Below are 20,603 nucleotides of genomic sequence, written 5' to 3' on the forward strand. Positions count from 1 at the left end.
TATGACTCTTCCCAGACTGTTTCCCGAAACGTGGATGGAATAAAACAGTCGATTTTAAAGTTCTACATTTTTACATTTACGATTCAAGATGATCTCTGCCTTAATGTAAGTGCTGACATTGTCATATAGGGCATTTCAGTTTTTACAGTGTGCTCACAGCTTTGTTTGAAGCAGAAACAGACTCATGGATGTTTTTTCGCCCTGGGTTTCATCCTTCAGGCGACAGTCTGGCCTACCCATCTGATTAGTGGAGCTTGTTGGGAAGCAGCCTGAAGCTTAGCAGATACAACCCAGGCTTAAAAGCACACCACCCACTATGTCTGCTCTTTATAGATGTTATTTTGAATGACTAGTTGATGCATTTGTGAAATGTAATTGTTAAGATAAGTAGATATCTCTCTCATGTCTGACCAGTAAGCATGGAGCTACAGTTAGCAGCTGGTTAATGTAGCTTAGCATAAAGACTGGAAACAGGGGGAAACAGCTAGCCTGGCTCTGTCCCAAAGATAACACATCTGCCTATACCAACACTTCTGAAGCTCACTGTTTATTTTCCGAATTTACAAAATGTGCCTTTTACATTTTTTCATCTACTGGCTGCTGGTTGGATATTTATATTTATTGTACAGATAATAGCAGTGTGTTAATTTTAGAGATATAAGTATGGTATCCTTCTTCTCATTTACCTCAACTAAGTGTATTTCCTCAAATGTCAAACTTCTCTTTAAATACTCCATTACAACCACAATAGTATTAAACAATAATATGAAGGCCAGACAGGTTTATTCTCACAGCACATTTCAGCAACAAGGCCGTTCAAAGTGGAAAAGCAACATAAGACAATACACAAAAGAAGCATTTAGAAAGAAAATTAAAAAAGAGTTACGTAGAGAGTAAAAAATAAACAATATAACAAATAAAAGGGTGAAAGTAACAGTGCAGTGTAAGAAATTGGTATTCATTTGATTTAATGAAAGGAAAGGAAATTAAAGCGTTGAATTTAAAGAACTAAGAGTTGCAGCAGTTCTCTGGGAGCTTGTTCTTCATATGTAGAGCATAAAAACTGAACGCTGCCTCTACATGTCTAGTTTTGAAAGTAAATCAGCAGACATGTCAAATTAAGATCAAATCAAAATTGCAGTGACCAAACAAGATTACATAGTAAGTCTTGGCATTAATACATTATTCTTAGTGGTTTATTGTTAAAACTGCATTAGAGCCTTATCTCAATCCCATCAGTGACACTGCATGTAATTCAGTGGGATTAGTGCATTACAGTAATTATAATTAAAAGGTATTCAGCATCTCAAACTCTTTGTCAGACTTATGTTGAGATAACGCATTATCTCTGGGATTCAGATATACTAGTATGGAGGTCTCCCTCTTTTTCTGAAACCAAACTCAGTGATAATGGGATGGAGGTGCATGCTCCCTGCTCCACATTATGTCATGATGCAAAATGGCTGCTGTCTGTCGAGGGTGGTTCAGCCGAGATAAGAAATGCTTGAGAAAAATAGAGACGAGAGTAAGAGAGAGGGTGAGCCAAGTAAGAAAAATATAAGGGGGGATAAGAGAGGGAGCATGGAGGAGCGGATAGAGTGTGAAAGAAGTAATCAAGTGTAGTTAGGCAGCAGCGAGAGGGAGAGAGACTTAGGTAGAGAGAGGAGGCGAAAGAGAGAGAGAACTGTGAGAGGCTGTCAGTTTTTAAAAAGAAGTGAGGGGTCTGTGAATTCTTGTGCAGAAAATTCACTTTCTTGTGTTTTTGTCAGTACTGCTGATGTGCTTGTGTTGCCGTGTGGTGTGTGTTTGCGCTAAGTGTGAGTTTGAATGTTTTTGTGTTTCTGTCTCTGGCTCCACATGGATGAGAAGTTATCACATTTCATGAATTATTACTGGCTTCTCTTGTCGTTTGTTTCCCTGGATCGAGATGACTTCATGCGCAATAAGTGCACATTATTTGAATAATGAAGTCACGGCTACTTTGCTACTGCAAAGCTGGTTAACTGGCCTCCTCACACATATTTAGCTAATGTGTATACATGACTTGCAACCTCATGCTGCCAGTAGGGGTCTCCACGTCACCACTAACCCATAAAGCAGCAGGGGGCCGGTGGGTTTGGCCACTGAGTGGATGTGAGGCTGTGTCTCCAGCCTGCAGTAAGCTGCTGTCAGGTAATGGTGGAAGTCACCCCAGTCACAAAAGGATGTTTTGATGTGTGCAGTCTGCCTCACCGATTCATCTCCTCTCTCCTGTGAACCCTGTTTCCCTGACAACCAGGTGCAAGAAAGTAGACCCTCTGACTGCAACCTTTTCCAATTTAAAGATGTAGAGTACATACACAATTTGTTCAGTATGCTCCAGCGTTTTACACATAATGTTAAAAAAAATCTATATCACACAAAGTAAGCGCAATAACTTTGAATTAGGGCCATATTGGAGAAGAAAATATGCGATTTCGAGAATGAATTAAATGGTACGAGATGTATGAGAATAAAGTTGTAATTAAACAGAAAGTCATTATATCCAGAGAATAAAGTCGTAATGTTACGAGAATAAAGTCGTAAATGAGGTGAAAGTCATGACATTACGTGAATAAAGTTATATTATTTTAAGAATAAAGTTGCAATTGAGGAAAAAGTAATATTATTACAAGAATAAAGTTGTAATATTATGACTAAATTCTCAAAATCTCAGATTTGTTTTCCTTTAAGTGGCCTTAAAGACTAAGTCATTCAGATCATGTGATAACATAGGTCATGAATATTTGACCCCAAATATTTAAAATCAAACAAGATTTTGAGCCACAGTTTCTACATTTTCACACTGCTTTGTAATGCAATAACGATATCTCATGGTGCCCAAAAAAGATAAAGGATCATTAATATTGCAGACGACATTATAACAATATGATGAATAAATATACTTGATATACTTGATATCGTGTAAAATCACCGGAAGGCGCTTCAGTCAAGTGCATGCTCTGTGAAATCCTACTGAGAGCAGAGAAATGAAACAGGCTGCCATTTATAAATAGAAAGAATCAGCAGGCACAATGTCACGCTGGAGGAAAATGGGTCTCTTGAATTTGTGTTGAGTAAGCAGTGACTGGAGTTTTTATTAAGAGGAAATAGAGCGTTTAATTTCATGGTAATTCTTGGCATTAGTTCCAAATGTGACTTAAAAACTCCCACAGAGTGCCTAAACTTCCATGTACGTGTGCCTGTGTGTGTGTGTGTGTGTGTGTGTGTGTGTGTGTGTGTGTGTGTGTGTGTGTGTGTGTGTGTGTGAGTGTGTGTGTGTGTAGAGAGAGAACAGGTGGCCAGAGCCCCGAGCAGTCCTCGTCTAAACCCTGCCCCGTCCTTCCTCCTTCCCTGTCTCCTCCTCCTCCCTCCATCCTCATCATTTGTGTTTCATTCTGTTTCTGTCTCTGGGCTGCAGACAGAGCACGCTGACAGGCTGAGTGCTGTTGTCCCGGCGGAGGACAGAGGGAGTCTCATTCAGCCCTGCTACACACTTCTCCACCTTCCTCACCCTAACCTCCTTTCCCTCCTCCTCCTCTTCCTCTTCATTTGCCTCTCTTTTTTATGGGGGGTCGGCTTGAGGGATCTGATATGTTCATCCTCCACCATGAACCCAAGAGTGAAGATCCACCTTCTGAATGGGACCCACTTTAACAGCTACATGCACCAGGTAGGGACTCGGCAGCTGTACAGTTTTGGGACGTTACTGGTGATGGATGTCTTCCAGCTCAAATAGCTTTCTCTACATTCTCCACATATCCTGAGCCGAGTATTGATTTCAGCGCTGATGACTCTTTTCAGGGGCTGAGAAATGGCCTCTTCTCCACCTTTTCCTCCCCTCCTCCTCCTCCCTCCTTTTCACCACCATGCCTCAATCAGGCTGCGACGAATGATTAATGCTTTGCCGTCATGCAAATTGCATATTGGTTTAGAAAATGTGGGCACCCCCTTTCCACTGAAGCTCTTCACTGGTTGCTGCGGCTGTAGCTGCAAGTTTTCAGCCAAATGAAATGTCCCAATGGTCCAGGGCAATAAAGAATATGAATATGTGTCATGCACTGTTGGGAAATCCTCTCCTTTTCTGTGTCTGCTGTGCGACCTCGACACACCATGTGTTTATTACAACATGCATATGAGAGATAAACTCGACTGATGCAGGAACAAAAAACTCTTTGTGTTTCTCCTTTCATCCAAGCAGAGGAAGTACTACCCTCTCATCCTTCCTGCCTTTCCTTGTCCCTCTCTTCCGGTGCAGGTCTGTGCTTTGCCTCCCTGTAGGACAGTGGGATACGTGAATTGATGCTTTTCTGGGCACAGAGGAGGAGGAGACAGAGAGTTGGAAAACTTGCAGGGATTTGACACCACTTTGTTGACTGAAGCATGGGAGAGGGATATTTTGGGGAAAGAGAGACAGAGCTGATGTGTCCACCCTAGAAATGCTTTTGCTGCATCAGTCAACTTTATAACAAATAATCAGGATATTAAATGACTGTTGAAATGCATGTTTCGATGGGAAGTCGTGTTTCTTCGAGGTCTCATTTAAAGTGGTTCTTTTGGCTTCACGTTTGCTTTGGATTTCAAACAGGAATCAACTCGTTCTCTGAGTAAAAGGTGTTCCGAGCGCGATTTACTGAGTTGTATTTACACCGAGCGTATTTTCAGTGGCGTTTTCAGCGTTGGAGAAGTGAGTCCAGAGCTGGCACAGCTTCAGTCAGCCTTGGCATTATCCCTAATGTGCTTCACTTAGGCTGATTTGCTCATGACTCACAGTGATTATGCAGAGGCCAATTTTTTTTACATCTGTCTCAGCCATGAGGACTTATCCAAAGAAAACTTGCGCTTGTCCTTTATGTTCCATGTTCTGCATCCTGAGTTTCCAGCCAGAGTTGTTCTTCCTCTGTAGCACCAGTCAGGGTGGAGACGTTTCTCCTGCAGTCAGCTGCATCTCCATCTCAGCATCACACTCTCAGCGGATGTGTTTCTGTGTGTGTGTGTGTGTGTGTGTGTGTGTGCGTGCGTGCGTACGTACGTGCGTGCATGCGTGTGTGTGTGTGTGTGTGTGTGTGTGTGTGTGTGTGTTAAACGCTCATGCAAAGTTTGTGTATGCTGCTCAAAAACGTCACTTTCCTAATGATACCGTTGCCATCGCAACGGCAGCCGTGTGTGGGGTGGTGCCATGGCAACAGATTACTCACTGCCTACCTAGGGCCAACACCCAGGCAAGGTGTTGTAGTGGTAGAGTGTGTCAGAGTTCTTGTGTGTGTGTGTGTGTGTGTGTGTGTGTGTGTGTGTGTGTGTGTGTGTTGGCTAAGATTTGTCAGAGGAAGGTCGAGTCCACCTCTCTCCTGTTTGCCCCCGCACTCTCTCTCTCTCTCTCTCTCTCTCTCTCTCTCTCTCTCTCTCTCTCTCTCTCTCTCTCTCTGCAGTGGTGAAGAGTTACAGATCTGTGATATCCGAGTCTCCCCGGGGACTCACACATTCTCTCGTCCCCCGATCCCTGCATTCATCTTCATTGCGGCGTTCCTTAGTGAATTACCACGATTTACATCACAGTTAATTCAGTGTCTTCTGGTGTGTGCAGGAGCTCATCATCACACACAATCTCTGACGAGGTATCGCTGCTCTTCTCTGCCTCTCCACAGAGAGCGATCATTATAGTTTTAGTCATGAAACTTTGTGACTCTTATCTTGCATTTACTATAAAACTTGCACCATATTTCTACAGAATCACTCAAATGAACACTTTCTATCTTGTTTCTGAATCAATTTATAGTATAGTTAAAGTCAGATCTTGCTGTGAAGGCCAAAACCAGACTTCTATGTCAGCATGGGGAATAACAAGAAAAGCAAATCTGATGAATTGATTTCAGTCAGACAACTCACGTTCAAACGTTTATGCAGGTTTAGTGTTTGGCGTCTAGGCTCCAACTTAATCACTCCCCCATATGATTACACAGGATTGATGGGAGTGATGAGCAGGGGTTAGGGTTAGAAAATAAGAAAAATTGTGTTTCAGAAACAGCGAACCAACGACGAAGGACAAGTAACATGAACATCTTTAAATGCAGTGGAATTTTATTTTCTTGACGAAACTTATCATGCAAGGAGCAATCTGAGTACTTGTGATGTGTACTGGAGCTGTAAACATCTTCTGATTGTCAAAAATGATATCACAACCCTCAACTATGAATCATACAATGTGTGAGAGAGTTAATAATCAGTTACAGTTTTAGTCTCTTTGCTGTATTTGTTTTTCCACATATTTTCCTCGTTTCCTCTCCTCCCACTAACTGACGCTCACAGAGAAGATGATCCAAGTCGTCGTCCTCAGACTCTGGATGAAATCAGTTTTGGCTGTGTGTTACTGGCTTGTCAATATACCCACACATTGCAGTGCAGTTGGTATAAAGTTAGAGGCTCATGTATGAATGATTTTTAAGTCAACCATCTACAGGAGCTGTTTGACAATGAAGTGTAGAAATATGGTATTTTGCTCGTGATTCCCTGTTTCTCACAAATAACCTTCAACAACCTCCAGAGAACAGTTGTGAACTTGCCCTCTTATTCTGTGTGTGTGTGTGTGTGTGTGTGTGTGTGTGTGTGTGTGTGTGTGTGTGTGTGTGTGTGTGTGTGTGTGTGTGTGTGTGTGTGTGTGTGTGTGTGTGTGTGTGTGTGTGTGTGTGTGTGTGCTCTGCATGAATAAACCATAGGTTGGATAGTGCAGGTTACATGATCAGAAGCACTGCGTTGCTATGAGTACACTTGATTTCTCAGATTCTGGATGAAGTTTTCTCATGGCTCATCAGCTCCGCATTATCAAAAGTATCAGGATTTTAAAAAGATTGCGTATGATAGAGAAACTCCGGCAAGCACGCGTTCTTCTTGCGTCTTATTTCCAAATTATAATTTTTTTCTTCATCTTGTAAAACAACTTTATTCTCATAAAATTATGACTTTTTTCCTGCAAAATTACAACCTTTGTTCTGTAAATCTCTGATCGTCTTCTTTACTTCAATATGGCTCTAACACTATGTTGAACTAACAACGGGAACGCAGCGAATATTGGCCCGTAACTCTTTTATGGCAAAAACCAAGAGGATGTTTAATCTGTTCTTTTTCTTGTGTAGCGTCGATGCATGTCTGAGAGATCTGTATAAAACACATGATGGTCAATCTTTTAGAAGTGCTAGGACTGCAGAGGGATTGTTAGGGATGCCTTAATATACATGGTTGTAAAAAGGATGCCACTTTGGGGCTTTCAGAGTGATCGTGTTACTCAGAATAGTAAATACAACAGTTCTTTTCACTACTTGTGTAGTCTTGGGATATAATTATTTTGATCTTTATTTAGATAAAGAGCGCAACAAAATACAGACACACACATTCATCTCTAAAATAATAACATTTTTAGGAATCCCAACTGTGTGGTGCACAGCACTAGATTTACCAATTTCAGGATTCACTTGAGGGGTTTTGTGAGAGTCTGTCAATTCTGTGAATGATGAGAGGAGAAAAGTATTACTGCGGCAGCTTCAGTAGGATTCATTTACACTGAAAGTTTCCTCAACCACAACGTCACTGCTGAATAACAAGCGACTGGCAAAACAAAATATCCTCACATCATTTGTGAGGAGTGCGGAGGCACCATGAGAGAATATTTATTAATTCCCACAAGAGAATAAAAAGAATGAAACCACGTGCACTTCTTCATATGCTCGCTTCACCTTCCCTCCTGAGACAATAGAGCCGGTGTCTAACCTCAGTTTAATACTTGATATCATGTAAACTCTATATAGTCCTTATTGTGTAGGGAAGAGTAAATGAGTGGATGAGGGGTGATTTTAGACACAGTTTAGGTGTGATGTGTGTGTGTGTGTGTTAACCCATCAGAGTGCAGATCACACATTTAGAGCCAAGCACACACACACAGACCAAGAGAGAGAGTGTACGGATAAGCAGACTGATAAGCAAACCTTGTACTTTTTGGGGTTTTGTGCATGTGTGTGCGTGTGTGCGTGTGTGCACATGTGTGTGTGTGCGTGTGTGTGTCTGACAGAGAGAGAGATTGAATGTACATTTTTTTCAGCCCTTTTTCTTTTATACGACTGCACTCCAATCTCTTCCCCTCTCTCTCTCTCTCTCTCTCTGCACACACACACACCGCATTTTTTTTACATCCTTTAATCCCAAACTGCTTAAGGAAGCGAAGGGGAGAAATCCCTTTACAATGTCTGGGCTCAGCAGTGTTTGGTAACCACTTGCTATCTCACATTGTGGTTGGAGGCAGAAGAGCAGCAGCGTTCTTCCTCCAGACACCCAGAACCTTCGTTTTCCGCTCTATATGATATATTCTCTGACAGATGTCGAGGTTGTGTTGTCAGAGAGCCGCGTCTATAGTGTGTGAAGTTGAATAAACATCCTGGGATTTCAAAGCTCACATGGCTTTTGGAGGTTAGGATCTCGTGGTGTGTGTGTGTGTGTGTGTGTGTGTGTGTGTGTGTGTGTGTGTGTGTGTGTGTGTGTGTGTGTGTGTGTGTGTGTGTGTGTGTGTGTGTGTGTGTGTGTGTGTGTGTGTGTGTGTGTGTGTGTGTGTGTGTGTACAAAAGCAGTAGAAGCTAGAGGGAGGGTATTCGACAGACCTTCATGAGAAATTAAATAGATTCGTCTAGACATCGCGACGTTTTATATTTTATATATAATCCTAACGAAAGTGATGTGTTCATACCCTCATGTGTGTTCTTTGTTACCTGTTTCTCCAATTTGTTTTAGTTTTTTGGGAATATTGAAACAGTTAAAGAGGAGGATGCTGAGCTCTTAAAAGCCAAAGAGATGATGGGATGGAGAGATAAACTAAAGGAGAAGTGGAGGAGGTGTTCTGTTGAGCCTTTTTGCCATGATTGAAAGAGACAGCGAGCTCTTCAGCCCCCCCCCCCTCAAAATCACCAATTCACCACCAAGATCCACTCAATCCCAGACAAAGAAATATCCGCTGTGAGCCCCTGAAGTGCTCAGCTTGTCATCTTAAAACAGGAAAAACTCAATCTAATTTGTCAAATTCATAAATCCAGTCAGTGTTTTTTTGGCGAATGTGATAATGATTTCTGTGTCATGATAGCTGCAAAATATTTGAAAACAAGTGAGCAATTTATATTGAATGTAATATATACTTTAGATACTTGTCAATGAAATGTACAGCATCACAATCATTTAATATTTTTACAATCACTTGTGATATTCTGGAGGACAGAATGTGTTATATAGCACATATAGTTTCATCTTGCCCTAATCGACACTTGGCTGGAAAAGCTTTTGTACCTCCGCTGTTGTGGTAACACCTGACTTGTTGACACTTCAGGATCAGATAGCAGGTGTATTTCTGTACTGGCAATAACCAGGTCAGTAATGATATGTTCCATCGCCTTTGCTACAGTCTGGGTGATTTCACACCTACCTTGTTTGGACAGGAAGTTCAATAACAGGTGTGAAAGGTTGCTCAGACCACAGTTCGGACCAAAGTTTAGTCTGATCTGCTCTCTGTCTGGATCAAACTGAACCATGGTTCATATCGTTTGCAGTGTGAAAACATCTCTTTTTGATGGTTTTGTCTTTTGCACTTATGTCAGAAGTTACCTAATACAATAGTTGAATTGACACTGACATCAGACACACGTCCATCAATAAGTGATATAAGTTGTATAAGTATAAGTAGACACAGCGCACATAGGTGATGACAACAGCTGCAATGTGAAACCAAATGTTACCCCAAGACATGAGCATCAGGTTGCAGTGTGGGCTATTCCTTTGTGAAAGTACAGATCTTATATGAAGATGTGTTTAGGCTCCATTAAGCCTCACTTAAAGGACATTTTTTTTACCTATTTTCTGGACCAGCTTCTCCTGTCTTCTTACTGTAAACACCACATGCCCTGCGGCTGGCTTTTGTTCTCCTCTCAGTGTTGACAACAATGAATTGCCTAAACATGTAATAAGATAAAAAAGCATGTAGGTTATGATCATTTGCAGAGCTTGTGAAATCCTCTTGAGATTGCAAGTTGAACACAAGTTGGCTGTAAAAACTGAGTTGGATGCCCTCATAGAGGACATAACTTAAATGATCATCCAATGTCCATTTGTGACTTTTTCATGCTTTCATTGCTTATGTGACACTTACCCAGTCAGTTGTGAACTGGCTGTGAGGGTCAGGTTCCATCAACATTGCTGGAGTGGGAGACATCTGTAAAAGATGGACAATCTTAAATTAAACATACAACTTTTTGGCTATGTGCATAACAAGCAAGTTTCCCTCCCTGGGTGGAGGAGAAAAGAAACATGATACAATTAACCTTTTTAGTTTAAATAGATCTTCAACTAAAGTAAAATATAAAGTAGTCTCCTCTATAGATTTTACAACAAATCAAGGATCATATTTTACATCTGATATTTTAATAAATTGCAAATTAACATCACTTTAATTACCAAACTAGCTAACACAACTTAGTTTGTAAATGAGCTTACTTAGAAATTGAATCCTGTGGCTGCTAAAATCAAATAAATCGACACATTACTGATGGAGGCTGAACATTTTATACGCAGGGATTTTGACTCATATCATTTCAGCAAAAACAGTCACTACAATGAAAATTCAACAAATAGGACAAAACAGGGAAATGCTGTCTGCAATATAGTGTTTGCTGTTAATAAGATTGGACTCAGCAGGTTGAGTAAACCAGGAGCAGGATGGATGAGCAGCAGTAGGGGGAGACCTAGTATCCAATTCTTTGCTGTCAATCATTGTGGAAATCATCATCTTTAATTCTTCCTCTTCTTAGAGTTCCTTCTATCTAGAGTATTAAATGCCTATTTGGTTCCTATACGTTGACAGTGCTTCATGAGGTAATGGGACTTGATTCAGCATGAGTTGCCCAAATGAATTATGGGTGGTGGAACAAAAAATATTGTAATATACCGTAATTTTGGACAGTAGTTTGCTGTAAAATGTTCCCTCCTAAAAGGCATGAACATTTAAAGTATTCAACTGTATCTAAGAAAAACAGTACATTACTGTACAAAATTCACTGTATTTTTCCATCAGTTTGTTACAGTGTAAAGTGGCCCATGGAGTAAATGGTGCTTATGGCCCAAACAGCACAAAACAAATTCGGGCCACCTTTGGTTGACATGCGGTACTGCTATGGCTTACTGGTGGCCCAGATCTGGCAAACAGAAGTGGACCGCCCAGGTGAAATCATTTCACGGGGGTTGTGGGCCAGATGTGCGATGTGTGGTGAACTGAAAGACATCTGTCATTGTTAAAACTTATTCTGTCATAAATGTTGTCTTGCAGTGATAAATGGGCTTGTCATATTGAATCAGGTTGATAGATGACAGCTATTCAGTCAGCCCACATTTGAGGTTTACACATTATTGGTGTGTGAGACCATTTTAAGAAAACCCTTTTTATTTTTTGCACCAACTGGGTCATAATATCTTCAAACACCTTTGGCCGATGTGATGTTAAAGGACTTGTTCACCCCATAATGAAAAATTGCAGGGCGAAATGCCGTTAAAGTTTATAAACTGTAAAAACCAAACACACAGCAGAATACTGCTGCACTTCCATCACCACGTTCTCCCAAACTATTAAAGTTAATGGGGCCGTCACTTTACAGCCCCAAAAGAACATAAAATGCCCATCAAATTTGCAATATGTGGTTGTTTGTGTAGCTGTGAAAAGGTGGCGCTGCTAGCTTGAATAATGTGGGATAAGCTGTGAATATATGAATTAATCAACTTCACACTTAACAGGGGTACTGTACAGGAGAAATATGTTTTTGTACTTAAGTGATTTTTCACTCATGAACAATAATAAAGGCTTATAATAATAATAAGGCCTAGATTTATTTTTGTTAGCTTGGCACAAAGTCAGTAAATCATCCAGCCTGACTTTGTAAATCTATCTAAAATCTGTCAAACAATGTCTCTAAAGCTAATAACACAAACTACATATAAAGTATTACAATAACTTGTGATTAATAAGCTTAAGCGGTACCAGGTGGAATGTTGAATAACTCTTCTAAATTATGTCAAATATTTCACACTTCTGCTGTGTTTCATTATAAGTTTTAATTTCCACAAAAAGATATATGTACTATATATCTCAATGTACTGTAGTTTTACATCTCAGATAGGATTGATTGCAGATGAGAGAATGGAGTGGAAAGAAGATGTAACGGTGAGACTGGTGTAAATGGAAAAATCATGGCCGAAATATGCTTTGCCTGGGCAGCAGCTACAGAGACAAAGCCATGGAGAAGTTTAATCTTTTTTATCAGAGCTCTGACTCCAGGATGCTGAGCTATGAGTAAGCAAGTTTGGAGTCCGCAGATTACAATAGCTGGTTTTCAGTGAGAGTAACAAAAATAGACAAACGGGAAAAAAATTACTAAAACATTAGTAATAGTTTGGAATAGAGATTGAATATTAAGCAGATTTTAGCTAAACACAGGAGAGCAAATCTTGCGAGGTTAGACATCGAGTCTTGGTGGGCAGTGATCCTATCTGAGCCAAAACGCTTGTGTGGACAGAGATCACTAGTCTGTTTTCAAACCAAAAGTGTAGTAGTATGGATGTAGCCATGGTGTCAGAAAGGGTTGGTGTGCAGGTGGACCCAGAAATGCAGGAGCCAAGTTAGGATAATAAAAAGTGTCCTTTAATAAAAAGTACTAACAAAAAAAAACAACAGGAGGACAGGAAACAGGAGGATGACAGGAAGTTGATTTGGAGACACATGAGGAGTAAAACTCAAAAGAGTGAACACAAATCCAAACACAAGGAAAACGGGTAAATTCAGTAAACAAAAAACAAACAAAAGTAACACAAAAAAAAAACTCTTTATCTAAGAGTTCCAGAGTTAAAGTCTAGAGTCATGACACATTGACCGAATTGTAATGTAACAAAACGTGGAAATCTCACATAAAAAATTATGGGACCTTTAATTGTATTTAGATAATGACTGAGGGCTAACCCTTATTTTGGGGTGGGTTTAACTCTTAAATTGCCCCTGAATCCTATTGACCAACATCTTGCACAGTTTGCACAAAGGGGCTGAAAATATTTTTTGAACATGTTCACTGATGACACACTGAGTGGATCCTAATCAGCCATAAACCAATGTGGTCCATGTTCACTCATCAATCATCAGTGAAGTTTGGGCGGATGTGGCTGTAAAAGAACATCAGCCGCAGCACTGACTCTTCAGTCTCAGACCTCTAGCAGGACTAATGAGCATGAAGAATGAACATCAATAAATGTAATTGCTCTCAAGTGAAATACATTTAATCTTACAACTAAGAATTTATTATAGATCATCTGTTCACTGTTTAATTAAAAAAATACTTCATCATTGTATTTGCTCCTGTGTTTGTGTCAGAGAGAAAGGGATGATACTGTTCTTAGTGTTCTCAGTTCTCTCAATTGTATTTACAGTATATTTACTTTATGTACAACATAATGAAATCATACAATTTCATCAAATTTGGATCAGAATAGGTTAAACTTTTTATGTTTAGGAAATCATTTCAACATCATTATATGCAGTGGCATACGGAGGTGAACCACTTCAGGCAATCGTGGCCTTAATTCTTGTTGCCCGGACTAAATGGATGTGAGCCTAACGTTGCTTATACTTGTAAAATAGCAAATGTGACCCAAATATCCTGAAACGAATGTTGGCCTTTATTGCTAAATTTGCAGTGCTCCATGCAAGTTGTAGTAAGGTATTCAAGCAACAACAAAAGTTATATTTGAATTATGTAAGAAACATCACTACAAACACAATGTCATCAGTCACAAGTCCGCTTGTCTTTGCGCTTGCAACTGTAATTTTATGGCTCCGAAAAACCCAGAGGTGGTCACTGAGGTGGTCAGAGCGGCACAGCTGAGGTTCTGTTTGTGCAGAGCAGATAACACGGTCTCATTTCGGTGGCTATTTTGTCATGAGGCTTCCACTGGCTCAGACCTCCTCTTATTGAGCCTGGACTGCCCATTATTTATGTCTGTCCCAACTTCACCTGCTGATAAAGAATTCCTCCCACAGGTACTTAGAATTTCCCTGTGCTACGCGGTCACCAAAAACTGCAAAGAAAAGTGGTCAAGAACACCCAGTTGGGTTTGCACTTTAAGATTACAGCTAAGAAAGCCCATTCCATTGATCACCGATACAATATTAACCTGTATGTGTTGTGTGTGTGTGTGTGTGTCTGTAGGAGTTTGCCACCCTGACCAAGGAGCTGAACATATGCCAGGAGCAGCTGCTGGAGAAAGAGGAGGAAATATCAGAGCTGAAAGCTGAAAGGAACAACACAAGGGTATGTGTGTGCATTTCTATATGTGAGTGCAAGTGTGCAGTGGTGCTGATAAAAACAAATAATGTTTCTAAGCTTGAAATTTGTATTCTCTTTGGTTCTGCATGCGTGCTTGTGCTTTGTGTGTGTGTGTGTGTGTGTGTGTGTGTGTGTGTGTGTGTGTTGTAGCTGCTGTTGGAGCACCTGGAGTGTCTGGTGTCTCGTCACGAGCGCAGTCTGAGGATGACAGTGGTGAAGAGACAAGCACCCCCACCATCTGGAGTTTCCAGCGAAGTGGAGGTCCTGAAAGCTCTGAAGTCGCTGTTTGAACACCACAAGGCCCTGGATGAGAAGGTGGATTCACACACACACACACACACACGTGCAGGTGTAAACGGCTGCTGCGCTTGGTGACCTCATCAGTCATGTCTTACTTTTAAACAGTTGCTATCCTCCCTCACTTTTTGATCAGTTCCCTTTTGCTGTTTTTCTTTTTGTTAAGCTGTTAATTAACCTCAGCACTTCCTGATTTTCATAGTAAAAGTTCCCCCATGAAAAGGGAAGAGATGAAATGCTTTTAATGTGAAACAGATGGAGGAAGTGTTGAGCAAGCTGCTTCTCCAGCAAACTACAGTAAGACCAGAGTGCAACTGTAAAAGGAAGCAGATGACAAATCATGATCATTTCATTAATGAACGGTGATACCAACAAAATTTCCAGATTACATTTCTCAGTATAACTTAAAATCACATACATACAAATGACATAAACACATACTGTTGTAAGTTCAACACAGTGTTTCTGGACCCCGTGCTGAAGTGTGTTCTCTCTGTGTTTCTGTCAGGTGCGTGAGAGGCTTCGGGTGGCTCTGGAGAGGGTGGCCACCCTGGAGGGACAGCTAGTGGTGACCACACAAGAGGTGTGCATGCGTTAATGTTTATATGTGTGTGTGTGTGTGTGTGTGAGAGTATGTGTGTATTGGTTAGTGAAACATCTGTTCAGTTCCTAGCAGACATCTTTTGCAGCCTCCTGTCTGATCTGATATATACTCCAAGTGTCATGCTCAGCGAGAGGCTCAGTCTCCTTGGCCCTCTGTTCATACCCGTTTGCCAATGCACATGCACACACACAGACACACACACAGCAACTTGCCTTCAGCAATCATATATTTGTAAATGCCATCCGAGAAATTATTCTAAAGATAAAATAAAATCCCCTTCCCCTAAACCCCCCCTTCTCTATTTTAAGTAATCTGAGTAGAATTCATTTTAATAGTTCTCCCAAATATGGTGGAGCATGTTGTCTGAAGCACGCTGACAGCCCGAGAGCCAGACTTCCCATCCGGAGTCCGAGTTCTTTTTTTTTTGGTTCAGTGAAGGAAGAGAAAAAATTAGTAAATGCGTGTTCTGTTTTTTCTTCTTTTTAATTTACATTGCAGTTGAACATGGTGAGACAAAGGAAGGATGGTGACTCACTGGAGCGAACAGATGGATCCAAACCTACATGGAAGGTCTTCCTGGCTGTGTGATTGTTTTTCTGCTCTGTGCTCTATTTTATGTCTGTCTGTGGTTGTTGTCTGGTGGCTCACACACACACACACACACACACACACACACACACACACACACACACACACACACACTTACTTCCACTTTGTTTGGCTCTTGTTTCTTTGGCTTAGAGACAGAGAAAGCAAAAATAAAATGTGTTTTATGAAAGAATAGTTAAATTTGATAAATCAAGATGTTCCCGTTTAGAGAGCATGACAGCAGTGAGGTGGGTGTGACAAAGGATGGCCATCCACGAAACATGGACAAAATGTATTGCCAAGCATAATTAGAGAAGAAAGTAATGTGGTATAAATTAGTCTATTTAGTGCTTAGACCCAAAGTGATGTCATCAATGTTAAAAAATGGGGTGAGGCTGTGTGTAGTATAGGAAATCCCCTGGGGTCTAGACAATGGTGGTGGTTGATAGGATGTAGAGACAGTGGAGGGTCTGATGAGATGAGTGGAAACTGGATATGGAGACTGCAGGTGCCTGGGGAGGAGGAGGGTCGCAGCGAATCACTGAAATGACTGAAAAGAGAGAGGAGAACAGATTGAAGCAACATGATTGGCTGATCGAGATCATAGCACCCAACAATCAGCTGAATAGAAGAGGGAGGGTGAGAGTGAACTGTGAACGAGGTCTTCCTAATTGAACTTACACCAAGCTTCATATGGAACTCAGTAGAGTGCATAACTCTTAAATTGAATCAAGCTGCACCAAATTGCAATATATCAGATATCCCAGTAAAACAAATCCTGGATCCGCCTGGCTTCTCTCTTGGCCCGTGTCCGATTCCTTGAATCTGTTTCATAGTTTTTTTCATAATGCTGCTGACAAACAAATGGACAGGGGAAAAATCACAACCTCCTTGGCGGAGGTAAAAATGAGAGGTAGATGTCTCTCTGTGTGGGAACTGTGCAAACACACAAGCTGTCACGACTTCTATTCATGACACCCGCTGTCCTGCTGACAATTACTGCAGTTTCTCCCAGCGTCCTTCAGGGGATATTTTAATTCAAAACACCATGAAATCATCACCTCATGGATTTTTTTTCTGGAGAGCTGCTTTGGAACCCTGTTCCGAGTTAATCTTGGCTCCACGTCGTATCCAATCTTTGTCACAGATTGCCGTTCTGGTGGGGCCGTACAGTGGCATTTCCAAAGTCCCTGGGTGTAAAACTATTGACTTTGTGAGGCTAAACGCACAATTGCACAAACCACCAGGCGTGTTTTATTACACATCTTCATGCTATTTAGCTCCACTTCCCGCAGTGTTGGCGTGCATGTTTCTGTTTCTGTAAGGTATTCATAAGCAGGCAAAATGGGAACATGAGGCAGCCGAGGGGGTCCTAATAACTCTGACTGCCCACTGTGTTGCCTGTATGAATATGTGTCCCCAAAGGTTTGTTTAATTAAGGCCCTGGAATGAACTGCACTTTGAGCTGTGAGGAGATGAGAAACAGCATCAAAACAACAACATGGCAGCACCACACCACACTGCACCACCCATAAATGCATAAAAACACTTTTTTATCTAGGTCATCCAACTTTTTCTACTCTCCAACAACTCTGTGTTTTCTATGTCAACTCTCACATTATTTGCGTAACTTAGTCCTAAACCACCTTTAATGTGACAATGTGTGTATATATATATATATATATATATATATATATATATATATAAATGTACGTGTCCACCTTACAGAGACTTCCCAACGGCTCCATAGACGCTCACGATGACAGCAGCCGTTTGTCTGAGCTTCAGGAGCTGCTGGATCGCACCAACAAGGAGCTGTCCCAGAGCCGCGAGCACTCTGCCACTCTGAACGCCCGCATGGCCGAGCTGGAGGCAGAGCTCGCGAACGCACGCCGAGAACTGAGCCGCAGCGAGGAGCTGTCAATCAAACAACAGAGGGAGCAGAGAGAGGTGAGGTCAAAGGAGATGTGCTTTTGTTCTTGGAGGAGAAAAAAGTTACATTTTTACTTTTAAGTAAAAAGATAACAAACTTTACCTTTCTGCTTTTCTGAGGGAAAATATGGATCTTTACTAATACGTTACTATATCATTACTTCCAAACACACCTTACACTCCCATGTCATTGAGTTCTCACTGCTACAGAGAAACTGTGCATGATTGTTGATGTCTGACAGTGGCTGAATACACAATATTGTGTTGTTTATGTTTGAATATTTGAAAAGGTGTTTCCTAAAGTGCATTCAATCAACTTGGGTTCAGTTCTGTTTATTGTAAATTTGAGTTTAGTCAAAGCAAAATCACAACTATTTTACTACTTACCAGTATTGCTAGTTAATATGAGTGTATTACAGGCTATAACATAGATACTAAATAATGACACAAGTGTAAGAAATAACCACATAACAAAGCTCATTAACTGATTACTTAATAATGTGTGTGAGTTTGTGAGTGTGCATTCCTTGATTTGTGTGCTGTTGATGGAAACTATTGCCACACAACACAAAAATGAAACTACTTGAGGCTCGTTGTAAGTCTTTGTAAGACTTTATTAAGTTTATATTGCATACATTTACATTTATTGTAACTGCAAATTACTCTTGTCAGGATTCAGATTTCAGGCTGGACTCAATCCCATCAACTGTACATGATACCATGAATATTTATACTGATAATGTATCTTAAATCATAAAGTGGGGGTATTTGTCCATACATACACATACATGTTGTTGTGTCCCTGCACCCACAGAGAGAGGACATGGAGGAGAGAATCACAACATTAGAGAAACGCTACCTGGCCGCCCAGCGGGAAACCACACACATTCACGACCTCAACGACAAACTGGAGAATGAACTGGCCACCAAGGACTCCCTGCACCGACAGGTAACAAACACAGCAGCCACATACAGCCATGTACTACAGGAAGAACCCTCTTCCTGGTTTGTATTTATCAATCAACTGTCATTCAGATTGAAATGGGTGATCGCTATGTTGAGTAAAGCTCCGAATTCCATCGGCATTTAAATATAGGTTCGACAAAAGCACCTGTGAAAATTATCCTGTCAGAACTTAGCTAATAAACCCTGACACAAGAACTTTATCAGTATTAACCAGCCAAAAGTGGCACATTCAACTTGATGCAAGGTGACATGAGTTATTTTGTCCAAAAGTGTTGAGTGTGATGCATTCAAGGTCGAGAATATTATAGAAGAATATTTCAGTCACTTGAGTGAGTAAAAGAAATATCACACTCAGTGGTTCAACGCCACATGGGTCCACAACATCCTCCATTCAGGGCCTGTGTGATGTGTCCTTGCTGCTCCATGACTGCAATGCACTGGTTACAACTGCCTCGCACTAATGGCCCTCTTCTTTGTGTGTGTGTGTGTGTGTGTGTGTGTGTGTGTGTGTGTGTGTGTGTGTGTGTGTGTGTGTGTGTGTGTGTGTGTGTGTGTGTGCCTGTGTGTGCATGTTTTGTGCGTGTGTGTCAGAGTGAAGAGAAGGTGCGCCAGCTGCAGGAGATGCTGGAGATGGCAGAGCAGAGGCTGGCTCAGACCATGAGGAAGGCTGAGACTCTGCCAGAGGTGGAAGCCGAATTGGCACAGAGAGTGGCAGCTCTCTCCAAGGTAACACAAAAACACACACACACACACACACACAAAGTGCAGAGAGTACAGCAAATGATAATTTAGTCACAAAAGCTATAGAAACAGTCAGACATAAAGTTACAGTGGTGGTGGAGGCGGTTGAACTTACGTGTAAGCATCTCCCTCTGCAGGCCGAGGAACGTCATGGCAACGTGGAGGAGCGGCTCAGACAGCTGGAATCTCAACTGGAGGAGAAGAACCAAGAGCTTGGAAGGGTGTGTGTGTATGTGTGTGTATGTGTGTGTGTGTGTGTGTGTGCACCAGCCCTGCAGGGTCTCTCTGACCTCTCACTATAATGTGTGTGTGCGTGTGTGTGTGTGTGTGCTGATGCTTCACATTAGCTGGACGCCTTGACTCTTGGATCTGTGTTCCCTCATGCATACACTTCATGCACACAGGACAGACATGGTGCATTGTTGCATGAATTTAAACCAACTCCACAAATCTTTCACACACACACACACACACACAGACTGATTGGCTGCTATCTTTAGACTCTGAATAATTCACGCTAGGCAAATTTCTCTTTCTCTCTGTGCAATCTCACGACTATATTTAGTCGTAGGAGTTGATGCAGATGTGTGTTTGTTTGTGTCTGTGTTAATTCATTTTAATGGAATTATTGTAGAATACATATTGAGCAAAGCCATTTAAGAAAAGGCATTGAACCCTTTTTTCATCATCATGTAAATGACTGTAATTAAATCGCTCTGGCTGTGAGATACATTGCTGGCCAAGACAACCTATCTGGCAGCTTGTGATCTTGGGCTAAATGCACACTACATCCTTTAATCCATGCAGAGACATTTGATTAGCTGCATAAACACACCTAAACGGAGTCATGTCATGTTCTCTCTCTCTCTGATCACCTCCAGGCTCGTCAGAGGGAGAAAATGAATGAGGAGCACAACAAGCGTTTATCTGACACAGTGGATCGTCTGCTCACTGAGTCCAATGAAAGACTGCAGCTCCATCTGAAAGAACGCATGGCTGCCCTGGAGGACAAGGCAAGACCTGCGCACACGCTCACACACACACACACACACACACACACGTGGCACACATTC

At 41.3% G+C, this 20,603-nt stretch overlaps 1 protein-coding gene across 4 annotated transcripts in view; it reads left to right on the forward strand.

Annotated features, from left to right (window-relative positions):
* ppfia4 (PTPRF interacting protein alpha 4) overlaps window positions 1-20,603 on the forward strand; it is a 57,375-nt gene that overhangs the window by 25,254 nt on the left and 11,518 nt on the right. For 3 of the 4 annotated variants that reach the window (XM_035151899.2, XM_035151900.2, XM_035151898.2), the window contains exons 3-11: window positions 14,286-14,387; window positions 14,553-14,717; window positions 15,208-15,282; window positions 15,802-15,873; window positions 17,620-17,841; window positions 18,638-18,772; window positions 19,381-19,515; window positions 19,668-19,751; window positions 20,412-20,543. In XM_035151899.2, the coding sequence (XP_035007790.1) occupies window positions 14,286-14,387; window positions 14,553-14,717; window positions 15,208-15,282; window positions 15,802-15,873; window positions 17,620-17,841; window positions 18,638-18,772; window positions 19,381-19,515; window positions 19,668-19,751; window positions 20,412-20,543 (1,122 nt within the window). The remainder of the gene's footprint in view (window positions 1-14,285; window positions 14,388-14,552; window positions 14,718-15,207; window positions 15,283-15,801; window positions 15,874-17,619; window positions 17,842-18,637; window positions 18,773-19,380; window positions 19,516-19,667; window positions 19,752-20,411; window positions 20,544-20,603) is intronic. The other variant, XM_035151901.2, reaches the window with a different exon arrangement.

This window comes from Hippoglossus stenolepis, chromosome 3, assembly GCF_022539355.2.
Source record: "Hippoglossus stenolepis isolate QCI-W04-F060 chromosome 3, HSTE1.2, whole genome shotgun sequence".
NCBI lineage: Eukaryota > Metazoa > Chordata > Actinopteri > Pleuronectiformes > Pleuronectidae > Hippoglossus > Hippoglossus stenolepis.